We start from the raw sequence: 21,004 nt of genomic DNA, 5'->3' as shown, positions 1-21,004 counted from the left end.
AGTCCTGCCCTGACTCTCATAGTTGATAATTGCACACAGGCTCAAATGATGCATTACTATGCTTGCCTAAAGGTAGGTGTTGTGGGAAAATGTTGGTATCAATGTAGCTGCATGCACACATGCTGCTAGGAATTAATGCACATGTGGTCCTGTTTCAATTATAACTATATATACGAATGTTTTGTTTGCTGACAGGGATTAAGGAGCTAATTAAGCAGACTACAGTAGCTTGCTGCTGTACAGAGCTTAGTGGGTATAGGGACCATCTGGGAATTGGAAGGTTGGAGGTTCACCCCCACGCAGGATACATGTCGAAGTGTCTTTGAGCAAGACAATTAGCCCCTAACTGCTAAAATTGGACAGATCCGTCTTGGTCACATGACAATAGAGATAATGTGTACCAATAGAATTTGCGTGATGTTTGGACAAAATCTGTAGGAGTAATATCCCCGAAAAGATGGACAAAAATTGCCTCCCGGTGGCACTATGACAGGACAATGTGAAAAGGTTGGCATTTCTTCCTCGGCCTAGTGGGAATTTGCGTGCAAAGCTTCACGACAATCGGACGCTGCATTCATGATTTGAGCTCCTGCAAACTTTATCTTAGCCATCAGGATGGAATATGATGGAATATGAAAAATCTGTGATGTTTGGACAAAATCTGTAGGAGTAATATAAAAAAATGCCTCTGGTGATAAACCCGCCCTGCATTTGCATACAGGGCCCTGATTGGTGCCCCACAACTTCGGGGGCAGGGAATTCCAATCCCAACCGAGCGGGGCCACATCATTTAAAAAAAAAAAATGACAATGGCAGATTTGTCTGGTTACCAGGCTAAAATATTTGGGGCAGAGGTTCTGCTCTGGCCTCCAGGGAGTGTGTGTGCACAGTTTCACGCGGATTGGTCCAACGGTGCCAGAGATTAGCTGTACACAGACGGACGGATGGACACACACACGGACGGACGAACAGATACATGGACGGACGGACAGGGGCCAAAACATAGTCTTGGCCACGCCTTCGGCCATACCTCAGTATATAAATGAAACTGGGGAATTGTATGTATTTATTTATTTTGTCTTCTGCCACTCCACAGTAAAAGTGTAAATGTAGATTAATGGCAAGACATATTATTTTCAGCTCAACTTTTTGCAGAATGCTCCCTCAACATCTGTCCCAGATGTTGTCATCCTGATGCACTGAACTGCAGATAAAGTACACACACTCTATTGTGTGTATGAAATATAATCTTTTATTGTATGGTCATTGAGCTGTAAATGTTAAAGAGATTATTTTCCATGGAGCCCGTGGGCCTAAATCAGTATGCGCCTGATTTATACTTCCTTTGCACGACAGTGTCGCTCACAGAAAATACCAAGCTCACAGTGCTTTGGATCGTGAGCTTGTAGATCCGCATTTTTTTTTGGACAGAGAATAGATGTAGCACACGCCACACTGTGTCCCATCAAGGCATTCACTTTTCAGTCACGTAGCCCCACCACATGCTGAAGTTGATCTGGAGTGACACAGATGGCACTCACTTGCTCTGTGATAAGGGAGGTATCCATTTAAAAGAAGGGCCCCGCAGATGCAATAGCAGATAAAATGCACAATGTGTCGTCTGCAAACATGACAGCGGTGGAGGAACAGGATAGAGAGAGGAGCGTCGCAAGACGATTCGCCAGAGAAACTCTTGAAGATTACATTTCCTTCTCGGCGAGCTCGGCCGTTCCAATTTCAGAGGAATTTTTCTACCTTCAATGTTCTGATGGTTATCAGCTTAAGGGGAGGAAATGCTACCGCTGTGTGTCAACCGCAGGACACAGGCATTCAGCCCTGCACTACCTACGTAACAACATCGATATCGTCGCTGTCGGGGGGAAACCTTGTATGTCCAAAACCGTTACTTTTCTGAAAATGGAAAATAAATAACCTGTGTTCGAGTGGATCCGATGTATCATTTAGTCACAAGCTAAGTTAATACTTTTCATTCATACATATAAAACCCACAGACACTCTTAAACACTTTCACTTTCTCTAAAAGAAAAATCTAAAATGGAAAAAATGGTAGATCTACAAGCTCACGTGACGTCATGATGCGACGCATTGTGAGCTTGTACTGTAGCTGGGCTATTTTTGCTGCTTTTGGGCTAGTATGATGAAGTAGGGTGTTCATTTAGGAAAAAACATTAAAAGTTGAAATATGGAGATATGAGGTTTCTGTGTGCCATTAAATGGACGGATTTCTTTTTCTTACGTATGTGCAGCATGGCCTTGTACTTGACGTGTACACATATCCCCATAATTACTCTTTTTGGTCTGATAAATGTAGGCCTATATCAGAAAGTTTACCACGTCAACCACGTGAGTCATAATAGGCCGAACATTCAAAAATGCAAGAACATTCAGCGAATATTCAGATAGCAGATCTACAAGCTCAACGTGTCGCAACCGTTTGAGGTGCAACAGAGTATATCGTGTTTAAATGGTTAAATGCATAAATTAGTGTGACAGGCCCCGATAAGCCTACACATCTCCTGAATATGTAATGACTTCATATCTATTAGTGTTTTGCAAATACAACCGAGTCTTTCACCGAGTCATTTTTACACTGACTAACCCAACCACTACCACCACCAACTTTAGTGGTGGTTTCATCTTTTCTCTACTTTTGGTAAATGATGCAACATGGACTACAACATGGACTACCATTTTAATCACAATCAAAACTAAGTTTTAATCAAGAGTTTTCTCACCAACCCCAGTAACCATCCTGTCACGAGGGATGCAGTCCGTGTGTGACATTCATGTTCATGCTCTTTACACTGGGTTCTGGACCTATGTTTGTGGGTCACGAGTAAATATATTTTTATTTTTATTTTCCTACATTATTAATTGTTTTAATCAAAAATATACATAAGATATAATGTATGTATTTTTCTTCAGAAATTAAAAAATAACTCAATTTAAAAAACAATTTGAAGAAGTATTTAAAATAGCCGATCTACAAGCTCACAGTCACAACGCATCAACATTTCTCTTTTAGGTCTCGAGCTAAAGAGTTTGGGAACCCCTGTCTTAGAGAATGTAGTTTATTTATTTTACTAGCAAGTATGTGCTCAGTTCACCATCACAATGTGACATTGACACTAAAGTGTGGGAACACCCCTGGCTGCCCCTCCTCCCTACTGCACGCTGAAAAGGGGTAAAATAAGGTCTAACCGATCTGATTAAAGTTTGTCAAATAAGTTATCTGCGATTTGAATCGCTTTTTCATCTTTGCCTTGTACAGTACATGTAGCCCCTTCAGAACCCCCCCCCCTCCACCTAATTACAATAAGAGCTTTCAGCTATGCTAATAAGGTTATTTGCATGCCAACCGTCTGCCCTTGGGGAATTAAAAAAGACAGAGAGAGAAAAAAAACAACACTACACTGTAGTTTTACCATCACCCATTTTAGTTGAGACTTTAATCTAATTTTAAAAAGCAGGACGGAAAAACAATCAAATCGGAATCGGTAATATCCAAACAGTCATTTACATAAATACAATGAAAACAGGAATTGGAGTCAGATTGGACCGCTGACGCCATTGTCAGGAGGAGGAAAGGAAACAACGTCTTGCACACTGCCGTACCCGCGGGAAATCCTAGTGTCTTCATTATATTTGTGGGGCATATTTGAATATATGAAGGACGTTCATTAGGAGGCTGGATGTGAAAGAATATGCTGCCATGGTAGCAGTTTTAAGTTCAGACTAAAATGTCATTGAGAGTTGATAAGTTTTTGTTTTTTGTGCTTTTTACCCCTTGCTATGCCCAATTTAGTCGATATGCCAATTATTACCTCCCTACACACAGTTCTATGTGCGTTGTCACTGCTGTTGTATCCTACTGACCCACCTGCCAGTGAGGAGCCCCCACCGGGAGGACATAGCGCCTGCATCCTACTCCTCCCACCCAACACTCCCTGCTGACAGGTGCTGCCCCAGTCCGTAGGACTACGTGCAATTACAAATATTACCCTCCCCGCCTGGCTTTCTTCCCCTGGACATGGACCAATTGTGTTCGTATAGACACTCGACAAAGCCGAGTAACTATCCTAGTTACTGTACAACAAAGGGCCGTTTTACATTTGGTGTGGTTTTTAGTTTGGGAATGTCTTTAAAGTTTATTATCTTGGCCAATAATACATAGACTGGCCTGGCAGGTGTTTAACCACTTAAACCAGCATCCTTATTGTGGGGAAAGCTTTCGCTGAAAATAGCTGATCGACAAGCTCACAACGACGTCGCGCGGCGTCGATCGGCTATTTTCAGCGAAAGCTTTCCCCTCAACAGACAACAGAAAAGACACTAGTATAGAGCCCTGAGGGACTCCGGTCAACCATATGGGGTTTAAGTGTTTAAGCACAACAGGGCCGTGAGGATATTGCAAGTGGGCCCCCAAATAATTGGCAAAACATCCTGATATATATTTATATCATGATATATATATTTTTTAAACCTTGAAAAATGAGTTTTCATTGTGATACTGATAATTAGGAACTTATAGTATGCTATGTTAGTTCCAATTATCCAAGCCAGAACACAATCGATTGATTGATCATAAAAGTCATAAAATAATCATAAAAAAGATCATAAAATAAACATGCTCTGTAAATATACTCGGCCCACCCACCATAACTATAGCCAAATGCCGTGTTAAGCTGTAAGATGGGTGGGCCGCAATTGGCAAACGCTTTCAAGGTTTTCAAATGCGCCCTGAACCAGAGCTTGGGAACCACTGCTGTAACCTAATATCTTGCCCAAATAACGCATTACCGTTAAGAGCAAATGTGTATGCTATCCATGGCATAAGTGATACCCTCCTACTGTAGATCTTCTGATGTTGAAAACAATAATATTTTTTTCCATGCAAAACACCTTGTTCACCATTTGTGTGAATGTTCTTTTTAGCTGGCCTTCCAGAACACTGTACCATTTTTAAACTATGCTGCTCCATGTCCATCGGTGATTGCACGAGCATCAACGCATACTCCTAGGGCCCGACAAAGAAACTTCCTTAAACTAATCAGTCCACAATAACACTTTTTGACATGATTCATTACTCTGACCATGAACTTAGCTCAACTCGGCGCTAACAATGTTGAGACTCGAGACTTCATTTCTTAGCTACGGAGCATCAAACCCAACCGTAAGGATGAGTCCCATCAACAACAAGAGCTGGTGAATAAATGATAGGCAACTGGTTTGAATTCAAAGTACGGGGAGGTGAGGAGCATGGTGTTGTGTGGACCGGTGGAGAGAGAGAGAGAGAGAGAGAGAGAGAGGGCTGCCGGCTCAGGTTAATGAGGTGGTCTGGGAGTGGAGACTTGGACCAAGCGAGCTACAGTATGTGAGGAGCTCTCGTCATAGCCTGAGGGGCTTTGTAGCCTTAGGACCACTGTTGAGCCTGTCTTTGCCGCTAGCTGCGATGAACGTATTTGCGTGTGTGTGCGTGTGCATGTGCGTGTGCGTGTGCGTGTGCGTGTGCGTGTGTGCGTGTGCGTGTGCGTGTGCGTGTGTGCGTGTGCGTGTGTGTGTGTGTGTGTGTGTGTTGCCCTCAGGATGATTTTGGCCAAAGCCTTTTTGTGTCTGTGTATTTGAGCATTAATGCAAATGTGTGTGCTTGCACCCCCCTCCAACTATGAGTGTGTAGCACCTTTTCTCACTTGACAACATAAACATTCTAAACGGGTCCAGGTTTATTTCCTGTTGTCAGTGTTTGTCAATATCAGTAGCTGACAGGAAGTAAACTTGGACCCGAGCTGTTCCCTAGCAACGCAATTCCACTGACAAGGTGTGTACGGCGCGTTTGTGTGGCTTCACTCTGATCTGTGTGGTTCGATGTCCATGCATACAAGCACCCAACCACATAAGTACACAGTGCCCCCCCCCCACACACACATAAACACACACACACACACACACACACGCACACACACACACACACACACACACACACACACACACACACACACACACACACACACACACACACACACACACACACACACACACACACACACAGGCACGCAACCTCATTACCACTCAGCCCTTCTGTCTACCGTTTCACTCAATGCCATCAAGGCCTCCGCCGCTCCCGGTGTTTGCATTGCAAATCGGTGCTGACAATGAGGCGATGATTAGATCCAGCACATATTCAAAACACCTGATTTATTTATTCATCTTGCTCTAATGCTGGTGACTCGGGGTATTAAGATGCATGATATCTGGCCAAGGTGACAGACCTACTTCCAAATATTATTCATTACATTTCCAGGTCAACCTCTTTACCACAAGGCTCAAACAGGAGAGATTAAATGAGATGGGGAGGGGGGCTTGATTTTTGGGTGCTTTTGGGCTACTAACTGGCCACATGGGTGATAGTCTTATGCCTGATTTATACTTGGTTACAGACTGAAAAAAGCCGATCTACAAGCTGACATTGTGTTGCAGCGTGGCGTACTGTGATCCTGTACATCCGTTTTTTTTCGGCAAAGAGATTTTATGTAGAGGGGGGGAAAGGAGGGGGGGGCACCCAAGTACAGACCACTGGGGGACCCCGGTCAAGTATATAAGTGGTTAAAATGCCATCCCTCATCCATTTTTTGGCTTCTACACTCTCTTGACTTGAATGCAGTCCACAGGAATTACACACAGGTGTGTATACAGTGGTGTATCTGGTAAATATGCTAAACTTGATCAGCATTAGAATTTTACTGACCACCATCTGTGCCAAGCCTCAGAATACCATGATGGTACTGCGGTGCCACCAAGGTAAAACATTTTTAACGACTTTTAATTAACAAGCTGCAGACTTGCACAGTGAAACCCAATTAACATCATATTTTATGAACAGCAGCCATTGTGCCAAATCCTGTTTACTTGAACTACATTTAGCATGGCTAACAAATGCTTTAACAGGACGCCATTGCAGTTTTTAAAAACACAAAACCCATAGGTGACAGCCATGTGCTAATAAAGGCTTTTTAACCACATGAACCCTGGCGCCCCTATGTCAAAACAGGCAAACATTCGGCAAATAGCAGATCAAACTCACAACGTGTCACGTTATGCTTAGTCGTGAGCTTGTAGATCGGCTATTTTCTCTGAAAAGATTTTCTGCTGGAGGGGGGAAAATGTATGTGCTTGCCCAGTAGGCTTAAATTAATAGGCTACAGACCCTTGGGCAACGCCAGTCAACGAAATATATAAGTGGTTAACCTCTTGTTTTGTTTTGTTGAGCTCTAGCCTATAGTATAATATCTTGGAATTTCAGCTTTTCCAGTGCATTGCTAGGTGTTTTGTGGAGACTCGCTTCAGACACGCCTCCTGCAGGAGATTTAGACCAGATCTGAACCCATTTGATTTGGCGTTAAGAACCCGGGACTAAATTAAGTAAAAAATATTTGCACTCATTGATTAGTTTTGAGTTTCAGACTTTTGATCAATACTTTAAACTGTAAATGGTAATGTTGCCATTATCACAATACATGATCGTATCGACCCAGCTACCTTGATCCACATTATACCTAAACATCTCCAATACGTTCCTCAAAAACACGATGCTTGCAACATTGAAAATGCAAACCACAAACAAACGAAAGCATTTATAGTGAAAAATCTGTCTCTCTGACAGATGCTGTGCTCCTTCGTTTTAAGGGAATTTATTCATTCGTGTTAGAGTTTGATCCATTCCTTTTTTGTGCGTGTGTGTGTATGTGTGTGTGTGCGTGCGTGCGTGCGTGCGTGCGTGCGTGCGTGCGTGCGTGCGTGCGTGTGTGTGTGTCGTGGTGTAAAGTAACTAAGTACATTTACTCAAGTACTGTACTTAAGTACAATTTTGAGGATTTTTTACTTTACTGGAGTATTTCCCATTTTCAGTACTTTTACTTCTACTCCACTACATCTCAGAGGCAAATATTGTACTTTTACTCCACTGCATTTATTTGAACACTTTAGTTACTAGTTACTTTTCATATATAAATTATGATATTATGAAACATACATGAACTACTTTAGCCCTATTTTATGCATAGGCTATTTGAAAATAGCCGATCTACAAGCTCACAACGTGTCGCATCGCGACGCGTTGTGAGCTTGTAGATCTGCTATTTTCAAACATTTAGTACTTTTACTTTTGATACTTTAAGTACATTTTGATGCCAATACTTTTGTACTTTTACTCAAGTATTTTTTTTATTCTGGACTTTTACTTGTAACAGAGTATTTTTATATTGCAGTATTGGTACTTTTACTTAAGTAAAGAATTTGAGTACTTTTTCCACCACTGTGTGTGTGTGTGTGCGTGTGCGTGTGTGTGTGTGCGTGTGCGTGTGTGCGTGTGCATGTGAGTTTGAGTTTATGTATACGTGCAGGACTGGAAGCACACACATGACCACATTCATCTCACCACATCCCCTTGACTCACAGTCATCACCTGTTTTTGGTTTGGTGAGGAAAGTGATCTGCACCCTCCTCCACAGGGCTAAACATCACAATAGTGTACACACATTAGTATTGAACTCACGCTGAACACACTAATGACCAACATGTCTGTTTATCTGTGCTTAGACATAGAGACTGAACTCATTATCTGTACACAGATACACACCGACCACAATAACGCTTAACTATAACTATCGCTATATCATTCACCACTGTCGTTGTAACAGTTGTGGTGTGGACTGTACCATCCACTTAGTTATAGAATGATTTTTAAAACAATATATCGTTGCTGTCGGATGGAAACCTCATATGTCCAAAACGGTTACTTTTCAGGATTCCTTTTTTTTGTGCAAAAATAGCAGACCTACCAGCTCAAAACGTGTTGTAGCTTGTAGATCTGCTATTTTTGCTACTTTTGTGTGATACTGTAGAATGACAAAGATTGGCGTTGATTTACAAAAAAAAATTGAGATCCAAGGTTTCTGCCTGACAGCGATGATATTTGTAGTTCTAGAGCTTGGTGTGGATGGCCTGTTATTGTAACTTTTAGACTGGACACAACCCTTCATTGTTTCATTGTTAGACTAACATTGGTGAATTGTGAGCACAGCAAAGCGTTTTCCGAGGGAGGCACATCTTTTAAGACTGGAAACAGCTAACACTAAAGGTTGTTTTAGTGAATTGCTTTACACTGACGAGCCCTGTTATCGCATATCTGTTACAGGCCCTGCCTGGGCATGATCTGATATCTGCCAACAGCGTGCAGCAAATGTTCTTAAAATGCACTGCTTTCCTCAGAGCTTGAAATACAATTACAGACCCTTTTTTATCACATGACCACATTCAACCTACATACGGTATAGCTAGACAGATAATAGATAGATAGATAGCTAGATAGCTAGATAGCTAGATAGATAGATAGATAGATAGATGGATGGATAGATAGATAGATAGATGCATTCCATGCCGAAAATAGCTCCTGAGATGTGTTTTAATTTTAATTTCCGGTGGTAAACTGGGTGAAAGTGTGATAATGCCAGCGACTGACTTTATATCAATATAGCATGCCATGGGACAATTTTATGGCTGAGAATGGATGGAAAATTGGATTGCGAAAAGAGGTGTTTCTTCAGAATCAGATTAAAGAGTGGAGCTGCCTCAACTCCAAATTCACAAAAAGCCTTTGATGTTTTTTTTCTGAATAATTTTATGCCTACTTTTCATTTTCCATTTTATGCTTGCTATTGAATTTTGATTGTGACCACAGGCAATTTTCAATTTATATGCATTATGAATCCTGTAATAATTCAAAGTCCTATTGTTACAAGGAACAAACATGTCATTTAAAAGAATTATTTTATGATTTATCGTGTAACTGCATACAAGCAATGATGGGTTCATTGAGAAGTGATGGGAGATGATTCTGCTCTTTTTAATGGGTAGATTTGTGTCAACAATTGCACTTTATTTATGCATTAGGATTCATGTGGCACATTTTATTGACTTCTGAAGGAAGGTCTCGTTTGTTGGTGTTGTTGGAACGGTACAGTAGCCTGTGTGTGTGTGTGTGTGTGTGTGTGTGTGTGTGTGTGTGTGTGTGTGTGTGTGTGTGTGTGTGTGTGTGTGTGAGTGTGTGTGTGTGTGAGTGTGAGTGTGTGAATGCATTTATGCACAAGCCATTGCTTCCTCAAATCTGCCGTTAGGTGGCTCATTCCTCGAGGGATAGCAAAACTTGAGAGGCCGTCTAAAATACTGTGCAGTAATTGGAATTGCTTTATCTTTAGTCTCATCAATTAATGTGCAATTTTCCATTTAATCACTAACACGCTTACTGCATTTGCAATTAAAATGAGGGCTGATAACAGAGAAGATGCCTTTCAGCTGATACCAGTTGGAAAGAGAAGACAAACCAGGAGAAGCAGTCAGTTTACAAAATGGCTCGCAGACAGACACGGCACACAAACACGTGTGTACCGCATGGCACTGAATCCATACAAACCATGCATGCATGGCAATGTACAAACATGTGAATATGTTAGCAGGAAACATAGCTTAATTACGAACAAAAATATTTATTGGCCGGCCTCTCAAAATGTGCATACAGTACTGTATGCCACCACTATTTACCCATTCAATCTGGGAACGCATCTGTGTCATTTTAGATTTGAGCAGAACCATTATTTTATACTTTAGCCATTCAAAAATAGCAGATGTACAAGCTCATAGCCTGGCACAGAGTGCCGTGCTATGAGCTTGTAGATCTGCACTTTTTTTAAAAATCTTGAACATTTGTGCAAATCTTTAAATATATACGTTTTTTAAAGCGAACATCTGTAACTCAAATCTTTGCTTCTGGAGGTCCCTGGAACAAAATATTTTACAAATGTTCGCTTAAAAAAATACATCTTCCAAAATGTGCACACATTTTCACAATGAGTGCCGCGCTATGAGCTTGTATATCTGCTATTTTTTAATAGCCAAAGAAATCTAAAATAACAGAGATGCGTTCCCTTATTGAGTTGGCTAACATGACGGTTTGGAAGGGAACGACTGAACTGCCTGCCACTCATGTTTGAAAGGGGTGGGAAGGGAACTGGCATGTTGACTTTTCCGCTCAGTGGGATTGCCAGGTTCTGATTTCAGGGGAGGGATGAGCTCACTGGTGGGGAACGTGTGTTCCGTATGGTCCAGCATCTGAAGAGAGGGATGAGCTGTTAACATCACTTCCTGTCTTGTCTGAGCCGCTGGCAGTAGTGACCCAAACACTATTCAGAGACACTCCTTTTGCAGATTTTTTGGCACAACACACAACTGTGCCACTTTGCAGCAGGATCGCACAGCTTCTTTTCTTTTCGTTGTTACAAAAAAAAGCGGAGATAAAATGTATGATATATGACATATCAATATACACATATAACTGTAGCATGCTGCAAATGTTTGAGTCTCTAAGCTGATTCACTGCAAATATGCATTGGCTTGGCTGTCATATTGTATGACCACACTTTTAGAGAATTTAGAGGTGAGAGTTCAATCAAACATACCCAGGCTATAGCTTAATTTGACCAACAAAAAAAACGTTATGTGGCATCACTGGGTGGTTAGTTATTTGATCTACAGTATAGGAACCATGTTGTTGCATCTGCCGTCATAACCAAGAAAGGTTCTTGTATGATCGTACGGTAAGGAACTGTGTGTGTGTGTGTGTGTGTGTGTGTGTGTGTGTGTGTGTGTGTGTGTGTGTGTGTGTGTGTGTGTGTGTGTGTGTGTGTGTGTGTGTGTGTGTGTGTGTTTGTGTGAAAATAGAAACATTATTAAATAGAACAAAAATGTGAGAATAAAGTTACAGAGCAGCACAATAACTTAATTAAATACTCAATAAAAGACGCCAGCAAACAGAAAAGTCTTCAGCTTTCATTTAAAGAACTGCGAGTTGCAGCAGACCTGCAGTTTTCTGGGAGTTCTTTCCAGATAAGTGGTGCATAAAAACTGAATGCTGCTTCTCCACATTTCGTTTTGCCTCTGGGGACAGAAAGCAGACCTGTCCCAGACCACCTAAGTAGTCTGGATGGTTCATTATGTAGCAGAAGGTCAGAAATGTATTTTGGCCCTAAACCCTGCAGCGCTTTATAGTAGTATTTTGAAATCAATTATTTGACAGAGAGGAAGCCTGTGTTAAGATCTGAGAACTGGAGTGATATGATCCACTTTCTTGGCATTAGTAAGGACTTGAGCAGCAGCGTTCTGAATCAACTGCAGCTGTCTGGTCGATTTCTTTAGACTATACTGTCTACTGAAGATGAATGCACACGCAAGTTTTTCCAAATGATGCAGAGACATAAGTGCTTTAATCCTTTGTAATTGCCTGTTGTGGCAGTTGAACTTCAGGTCTAGAGTCCATAACTGTACCAACCTTTTCCTTTTTTTTTAAACATTGTGTGAACACACAAAGTAGGGCGGTGCAATTATGTCAAAAATGATCATCTGGTTTATACAATGTTCTGTTTATTAACCACTTAAACCCTAGAGTAATTCAGGTCAACTAGACCTGAATTAGCTCTATACTTCGCTGTTTTCCATTTACACCAAATCTTTTCTCCCAAAATAGCCGACGTGTTGTGAGCTTGTAGTTAGTTCTGCTATTTTTGGCTAATGTTCCACCCAGAATATGGATGCTGGGGCTCAAGTACAGTAGTTATTTAGTTTGTGTAATCTGCTGACCGCTATGAATATAATGTCATGATTATATAATTTGGAAACCTAAAATCATGATTTGATGTCAAGCTACTGTACCATATGTGTAACTGCTTCTCGTGTGAATTTCAAAGATGGTAGCGTAATATAAATGACATTAACTTTGATAAAAGCAAGCAATAACATAGCCATATTATACTAACACTATTATTTTAGGATTTATGGGGATGTTTATAGAGGTAGAGCAGCATGCATTTCAAACTAATACACAGCAGAAAATAGCTACACATATTGTAAGTTGATTATAGCTCCAGGGTGAAGAGCCTGCTGTGTTTGCCTATCTTAAGTTGGTGTACAGGTAGGGGGCTGCGTGCGTGCGTGCGTGCGTGCGTGCCTGCGTGCATGCATGCGTGCGTGTGTGTGTGTCTGTGTGTGTGTGCATGTACAGTAGGTGTCAAAGCAACCTAACACTGAACCAATTAGCTCCTGGGTGGTGGTAGTTATGAAATGTGTGTGTGTGTGTGTGTGTGTGTGTGTGTGTGTGTGTGTGTGTGTGTGTGTGTGTGTGTGTGTGTGTGTGTGTGTGTGTGTGTGTGTGTGTGTGTGTGTGTGTGTGTGTGTGTGTGTGTGTGTGTGTGTGTGTGTGTGTGTGTGTGTGTGTGTCGGGGGGCGGGGGGGGTTCCACAGGGTACAGCCTTCAGCCCTGTGGGGTCCCGGCCAATGGCAATAAACCCACTGACAAGAGCCCTAATTAGCCCCTTGATTGGATTGGTGGCAGAGACAACACCAGCACCCAATACACAGTCACCAAGGTGACCTCATTACGGCACATGTTGTTTAGAACAAGCTGTAATTGGTAAACAAGCATGGCCGCATGTAATTGGTAAACATGTAAACTTGGGTTGTACTGTATACTGTGTCCATGTGAACACTATTTTTGTATGCTAGGATGGGAATCAAGACTGCTTGCATGGTTGAGTTTGTAAACACTGTGTTGCATTTGCTTTCTTTATGCTTTGCAATGTTGTGTCATCAGTACATTTTGAAGTAGAGACAGACACAGAGAGAGAGAGAGAGAGAGAGAGAGAGAGAGAGGATAAATGAGGAAATGGTGTTGTGCGTGAGAAAAAAAGGACAGTGAAGTGAGGGAGAGTGAGACTAAAGATTGTCCCATTATTTTATCACAGCAGCACCTGGTGGTTGAGGCTGAAATAGAATTGACTGTAAAGCTGCTTCATCTTGAAGATCCATAAACCCCATATAATTGTTCTTATTTCTTACATTACATCCATGTTTCTTTGTTGACATTGTGATTATTATTTATTTATTTTCTTTCCTATAGTCTCGATGTGAACCTATCCCATGATGCAACATGTGTCCCCAGCACCAGCAGTGACAATGATGGCCACCCAGAGTGTTCCTCCACCAACGTACCAGGAGAGCCAACAGGTCAGGGGTTACAGCTGTATTCAGCTCAATGCTTATAACTAACATTAAACTGCCTTGACAGCTTATATACACACAATATGTGGTTGTGTTATAAGAGGTAATGTTTTAATACCTTTTATTACGTGGGTAGATGTTAGCGCTGAGCTCTGAATTAGAATAGTTTATCCGTAACATTCTTAACGTGGGTGCTAGATTGTGAGAGGTAGTACAGTTTAAGTATAAAAAGAGGAGGGTTAAAAAAAAGAAACAATAAGCCCTGCTCTTAGTGTTTAACACAACACGTAATACCTTCACCAGGTTTGTGCAATTAGTGACGTAAAACTCCTGGCCTTCACCCAGGCAAACAGGATAGGAGAAACCTTTGTTTGTGTAGCCCACCCCAATGATGGGAAGTAGAGCAGGTTCATCAGACCACCTCGCACCTCTCTGTCCACACCACATCCGTCTTCCCCTCGCCCAGAGGATTAGTGCCAGGGGAGAGCTCCTGAGCTGCATTCTGCACTCTGCAAATGCAAATGAGAGCTAGTTAAGTGTGAAGAAGCTAATTTATTTCCCATTTGGAGCCGGGATTAAGACTTGAAGCTTCCTCATGCAACCCCCTCCCCTCCCCAAAACACCACCCAGCCCACCCTCGGTTGATGGGAAAGAGGAGGCATGGGTGGGTGGGTGAGGTCTCATTTCCGGAGAGTAAAAAGTGGGGTGCAATAGAGAAGTGGAGGTAAAGGGTGTGTAGACAATGGCCCATGTTCATGAAGCATGTCAGCCCCTGGGAAGAGGTTTCCCTCAGTCCCTCTAGTGAGGGTGCTGAAGGTAGCACCGAAAGAACTGGGATGGTTCATTGTAATTAGCATATTTATCACTCTGCCTGTGAACTGTCAGGCAATAACAAGTCATTGCTGCTAGTTCTTTATTTGTAGTCAGGGTCAGGCTTGTTGATGTAAGGAAAGTATGTCAACAGCAGCAGAATGTTGCCAAATTTAGCAGATTTAGTATGCGATCCTCATGAATATTTGTGCCTGCAATGACCACGTTTTAGCAGTGTTAGACAAATGTTTACCTAACATTCTGAAACCACATACTCATAGATTCCCATCCAAACCACTGAACCAAACCTAAAATAAAGTTTTGTATTTAGTTTGCAAATATTTTGCTGGCTCCACTGTTATTTAAATGCTGTTGCTTGCGTGTTGCTTGTCTTTATCAGCAATGGTCATGTACTGTACATTTTCCAGTTTGTAAGAAGACTATTTTATAGATGACATTTTGTTCACATTTAAATGATCTGTCTACCTAGTCTGCCTACTTCTCAATTATTATTGCTGTGCACTATAGGTGTACCTTTGATCTAGTTTTTGGGTGTACCAATATATTTAACAGAAGAACATGGTCAAAATGATTGCACGGCCTCCCCAAAATCCTCTACACAGTACAACGTGCAGTGTTAACTTTACTCTGAGAGTTTAAACTATTTACATTCTCACAGTAAAATAAACGCTGAGGATTTTACTGTGTGTAGAATAGCTTGAGTGTCAAGGATTGTGGTAGTTAGGAAGACTCAGCGGACAACTTGATTTTGTAGAGGTGAATATTTATTCACAGTGCTCTCCATGTCACATGTACCTCAGCCAAAAAAGACATGCGTCTGAAGGGTGACCTAGACCCATAACCTTGACACAAGGAAATCCACTCTTAGGTGGAGATTCCTTTCAAACAAGCACATTTACAAATCCAAAGCTAAATGATAAGTAATCCTAAAACATTACTTTAACATGGTTCAATCAAACAACCAACCAACCAACCAGCCAACCAACCAACCAAACAAACAACCAAGCAATAAGAAACTTTCCTAGAAAAAAAAGAAAGAAACCCCTACACTTGTTTTGGCCCAGTGAGGTCAGCCAATGACATCACCAATACAATAAAAATCAGGAACTGCTCTCCGCCCCACCTACCCCACACAGTAATACAGCATGTGTATCCGACCAATTACAAGTAGGAACAAAGGAACTCACAATTTTACAATGTTCAAGCCTGCCACATAATAAATATGTCTCAAAGGAACGTATGGTTACTGTTCTGTTATGGTTACTTACGTATGTACTGAAATGGGAACTGAAACATAATGCTAACAAACAAACCCGGGATAGTAAGTGATCTGTTGCAATAGTATCTTATAGCACAATGAATATGTGTATAAAATCATATGGTGTAACGTACAAGACAGAGAGTTCTCCCTCACTTTGAGCTGTCACACTGTGTGGGCTCTGTATGTTCTGTTTAAAGTAACAGGCTTGGTTATTCCCCAGATGACGGGCACCAGTCAACAGAGCACCAAGACCCCACAGGTCCATATCCCAGCAGCCTCAGCAGCAGGAAACACCCCAGTCAGTGTGACCCTGGACCCCCAGGCCCAGCTGGAGTCAGACAAGAGGGCTGTTTACAGGTAGGATCATGCCCCACACACAGCAGTGTGTGAATTTCATGGTCTGTGATTTGTCACGTTACAGTAGAGTGTGTACCTCCATCTCAGACAAGTCTACGCATAACATTTGGGCTTACTCCTGCAACTGCTATGAGAGCTAGTGCTAGACTACAGTATGGCTAGCTTTAGACTATGGTTACGACTACAAGTGTGCTACGTTTGTAGGAATGATATTTTAGATTTTATTATTTTACTTTAGATCAGTCATTTAGACATTATTAAAATTAAAGCAAATTGTTTGCTTTGTTTTCTTGATTGCTTGCTTTAGTCAAATGTAGTGAAGTAAATCTGAATCGTGTTTAATTCAGTTTTTTGTTAAGAAGTAAAAGCTCTATATGCTTGATAGTAATCATTGCTATAGAGTGTTTGTTCAGTAACAGGGGCCTCCCTGTCTCTCCAGCTCTTTAGTAAACAGAAAATGCATTTTCAGGTCAGAATACCAATTTGATCTAATCAGGAGAGAGAATCATTTAGGATGCAGGATGAACAATTGCAGTGATAATACAAAGATGTAAGCATACAAAATTGGCACTGAAACACTACAATTGAAGCTGACAAATGGGTTCTCTCTTCTGATTGGTTGAAATTGGCAACCCACAGTTTATTTTCAAAATGTATTTTTTTTGTGTTTATTAAAGAGCTGGAGAGACAGTTAGACCCCTGTAATTTAACAAACACTCGACATAATTACTATCAGAATATAGAGCTATTTAACACTTATTTTAACAAAGAATATATACGTATATATCACTTACTGCACCTTTAAGAAGCCGCAACCACTTCATTTTCTGCCTCATTTGCCACAAGCACTCCCGGGCAGAATAGTACTGTAGCTGCAAATAATTAGTGCTGTTTGTCTTAAACTGCCTGGATGGGATTAACATACAAATCACCTGTTGTGCACTGTTTGAGTATTCTGAATAGAAATCCACCCCACATCCAAATCTAAGATTTGACAGCAAGTGAAGAATAATAAGAATATCATTGAGGATTTTGGAAAAATGTCCCACACATTTTTACGTTAACATACATTTTTTTTTACCATGGGTCATTTACATAAACTTTCATATTTAGTTTATTTTCAGTTTATTTTTTCTAATCAGAGAAGGTCTTCTGTTTGATTTGTTACCATTACTATACATTTGTATCAAAACTTCCTCACCTACAGCATAATTTGGGGCTTAAAAAATTATCACTTTGAAAGTCACTGGCAACTGAAAACCAAACACCAATTTGGAAAAAAAAACACCCCACTCCTCCTTCAGCTTATCGTTAGAATATTGATGCCCGCTTATAATGAGCCAGTATTATCTATTTATGAAGTAAATTATTCAAAATACAGGCATTCTTAATCGCTCCAGCAGTCTCCCGGCATGGGACGCTAGTTTGTCTCACCGAAAGAGACACAAGCTGCCATACAAACACACACTCAGGCCGGCAGTGATGACACTGCACTCTGTGCTCGGCTCTCTGCCCTGGCTCCTCGGGTTCCCCCTGCGGGCATCCGCCACTACTGTCTGAGTAGGTGCGAGCCCCTGTGCTCAGCCCTGAGGCGCGCTGCTGTAAAGTCCTCACCAAGCCTGCGGCTGAATTTCTAAAATCCTCTGAGATACAAGGCTCCCTTTGATGTGAGCAGCCATCTTTGGAGGGGCTGCGGGTGGTGGTGATGGTGGGGGTGGGGGTTCCAAATCAGCCGCCTAGATCCACACAGGCTTTTTGGAACACTCTCCCTCCTCCCTCCCTGACACGCACGCACACACACTCGTACACACACATACATACGCGAGCACAGTACGCAACGCAGTACACTACACACACAGGATGGAGAGGAGAAGCAGAGCAGCTCAGACACAAACTGAACTCACCTTGCAGTGGGTACACTGTACAGATGCAGATATCGGTCTTGCACTATAGAGAGGTCTAGTGGATTCAAATAATGTATTTTGTGGATAGAAGCAAGATTATTGGTTAACAAGAAATTATTATTCATCTAATATTAGTTACCAAAGCATGTTTTCTTTATAATGTCTGTTTAACCATTTGAACCCCAGCATCCCTATTCTGGGGGGAATGTTTGCCAAAAATTGTCGATCTACAAGCTCACAACGCATCCAAGTACAGAGCCAACTCAGGTCCAGTTTGGAGTTTGAGTGGTTAAGGAGTATGTGATCACGGCCCCTCAATTTACCACTTGAACCCTAGCATCCCGGGGCATGTCATAACAGGCGTTCGAACATCTGGTGAAAATAGCAGATCTACAAGCGTTTTGACGTGTTTTATTATGGTAGACACCCTGGGGCACAGGTCAGCTGTCTTTCCTGTTTAAAAACATTTTTAACCATTTTAGACCTTGAAGAAAGGAGGCTGACCATGCGCCACAAAACAACTACTAAGACAGAAAGAAAGGAAAATAAATTCCTTGTTTATAATATATACTGTAGGCTACAGTAGCAATTGAATTTAACTTAACCACTTAAATCTCTATACAGTACTTAGTTGACCGTGGTCCCCAGGGCTCTACACTAGATCTTATATTATTTTTCCTTTACAGCAAATCTCTGTGTGATGCCAAGTGAGCTTGTAGATTGGAGACATACAGACTCATTCCAAACCTCCCTGCCTTGACACACCATCGGTTCATATCGTTGCTGTCAGTCAGAGACCTTGTATTTCCATAAAAAAATGTCATACAGTTTGTTTTTTGGGTAAATTAATGCCCTACTTTGTGGTAACACAGTGTCACACAAAAGTAGTGAAAAAGCAGATCTGCAAGCTCACAACACGTCGCATTTTGACGCTTGTAGATCTGCTGTTTTTACTACTTTATTTTTAAGTGAAAGTGGTTAAGTGTGTCTGTGGGGTTTATAAATAATTGAACCAATGAAAAATATTAACAAGAGCTTGTGAATAAATAAATAATTACTGCATTGGATCAATTGGAACACAGGTTCTTATTTTTTTTACCATTTCCTGAAGAGTAACGATTTTGTACAAGGTTTCCACCTGACAGCAACGATACTTCATAACAAATGTTTGGAAGTAGGTGAGCATGGAGAGAGCTGATGCGTACCTCTGTAGCTTCTCCTGCTCATGAATTCTGTTATGGACTTTGATGTTATTTTCACTAATTCCGGGAATGGAAACATTGTACGGAGATTCTAGTTTGCTGTCTGTCTTCAACTCTCTGCCGACTTATTTATTAACAGTGGAATGCAATAAGGTAAATCCTAATGAGTTGTGGCATTTGAAGAACCTCCTAGATCCCGTGCATCTTATTAGGTACCTGGTAAAGGTTTTGTTATTCATGTTGATTATTATATCCAATTCACAGCTAGAAGATGGGCTTGTATCTAAATGGAATCATGTAGTAGGCTACCCTTTTTTAGTCAGACGCATTTTTCATAGTCTTTGGTTGAACACATCCTTGTAACGGTTCTGACGCGGTTTTGCCTGCAGGACAGAGTGTACCGGAACATGCCGTTTTAAAGACCAGGCTTTTTATGAGTGTGTTTGAGTCAAGTGCTCGTTGCTTTTACAAGATGTAAAGATGTTATGAAATCAGATGAAGAAGGAGCCTGACCTTGTTAGCGTCAGTCCTCCAGTGCAGCCCTCATTCCAACTGCATAATTTTGTGGAATATGTTAAACTTCTGCATGGCTAACAAACTGCTTTCCAAGCATTCAAGGACGAAAACAAATCTGAAAAAACACATTCGCCAAAAGTAGCTGGCCTACAGCTTGTAGATCTGCTATTTCGGGTGAAGTGATTTGGTGTCGATGGAAAAAAGCGATCCAAGTATAGTTGCAACTCAGGTCTGTTCTGCTAAGATTAGAGGGTTTAAGTGGTTAAAGGAGTAGGATTTCTCCAGTTCTTTGACAGTGGCGAGATCCTTGTACAAACAGACCAATGTTGTAATGTAAATCTCCCACTGGGACATATTATCATTCACTCGTCACCACAGTAGGGCTCCTGCTGAAAGCTTCTTCTCACGCTGGTCAGCCTGAGCACTTTGCATTGAGACTGGATTTGAGTGTATATGCATGTATTTGTAAGGAGGTTAACATGCTGACACTGACTGGCTCTTTAACGCATACAGAAATTGAAACTTGGCTGCTTATCGTTGCTGTCAAGCAGAAACCTCTTATCTCCATCTCCATATTCTAACTTTTAGCTTTTTTTCCCCCGTAAATTAACGCCCTATACTTTATCAGACTACAGCGTCACACAAAAGTATCAAAAGTAGCCGATCTGCAAGCGCCGCGTTTCGAGCTTGTAGATCTGTGACTTTTGCTATTTGTTTTATTTGAATCCTGAAAAGTAGCAGTTTTGGACATAATGAGGTTTCCAGCCGACAGAGACGATATACAGTATGCATGTATTTCTAAGGAGGTT

At 41.4% G+C, this 21,004-nt stretch overlaps 1 protein-coding gene across 4 annotated transcripts in view; it reads left to right on the top strand.

Moving 5' to 3' along the window:
* Window positions 1-21,004, top strand: part of LOC311057984 (homeobox protein PKNOX2-like) — a 91,223-nt gene that overhangs the window by 43,341 nt on the left and 26,878 nt on the right. For all 4 annotated transcript variants that reach the window (XM_084075214.1, XM_084075216.1, XM_084075217.1 and 1 more), the window contains 2 exons: window positions 14,024-14,130; window positions 16,437-16,573. In XM_084075214.1, coding sequence (XP_083931340.1) covers window positions 14,044-14,130; window positions 16,437-16,573 — 224 coding nt within the window. In that variant the 5' untranslated portion in view covers window positions 14,024-14,043. The remainder of the gene's footprint in view (window positions 1-14,023; window positions 14,131-16,436; window positions 16,574-21,004) is intronic.

Source organism: Gymnoscopelus microlampas (genome assembly GCF_963454915.1).
Source record: "Gymnoscopelus microlampas genome assembly, chromosome: 12".
Lineage (NCBI taxonomy): Eukaryota > Metazoa > Chordata > Actinopteri > Myctophiformes > Myctophidae > Gymnoscopelus > Gymnoscopelus microlampas.
The sequence above is the reverse complement of the archived record's forward strand: the minus strand, read 5'-3'. Positions and strand labels throughout refer to the sequence as shown.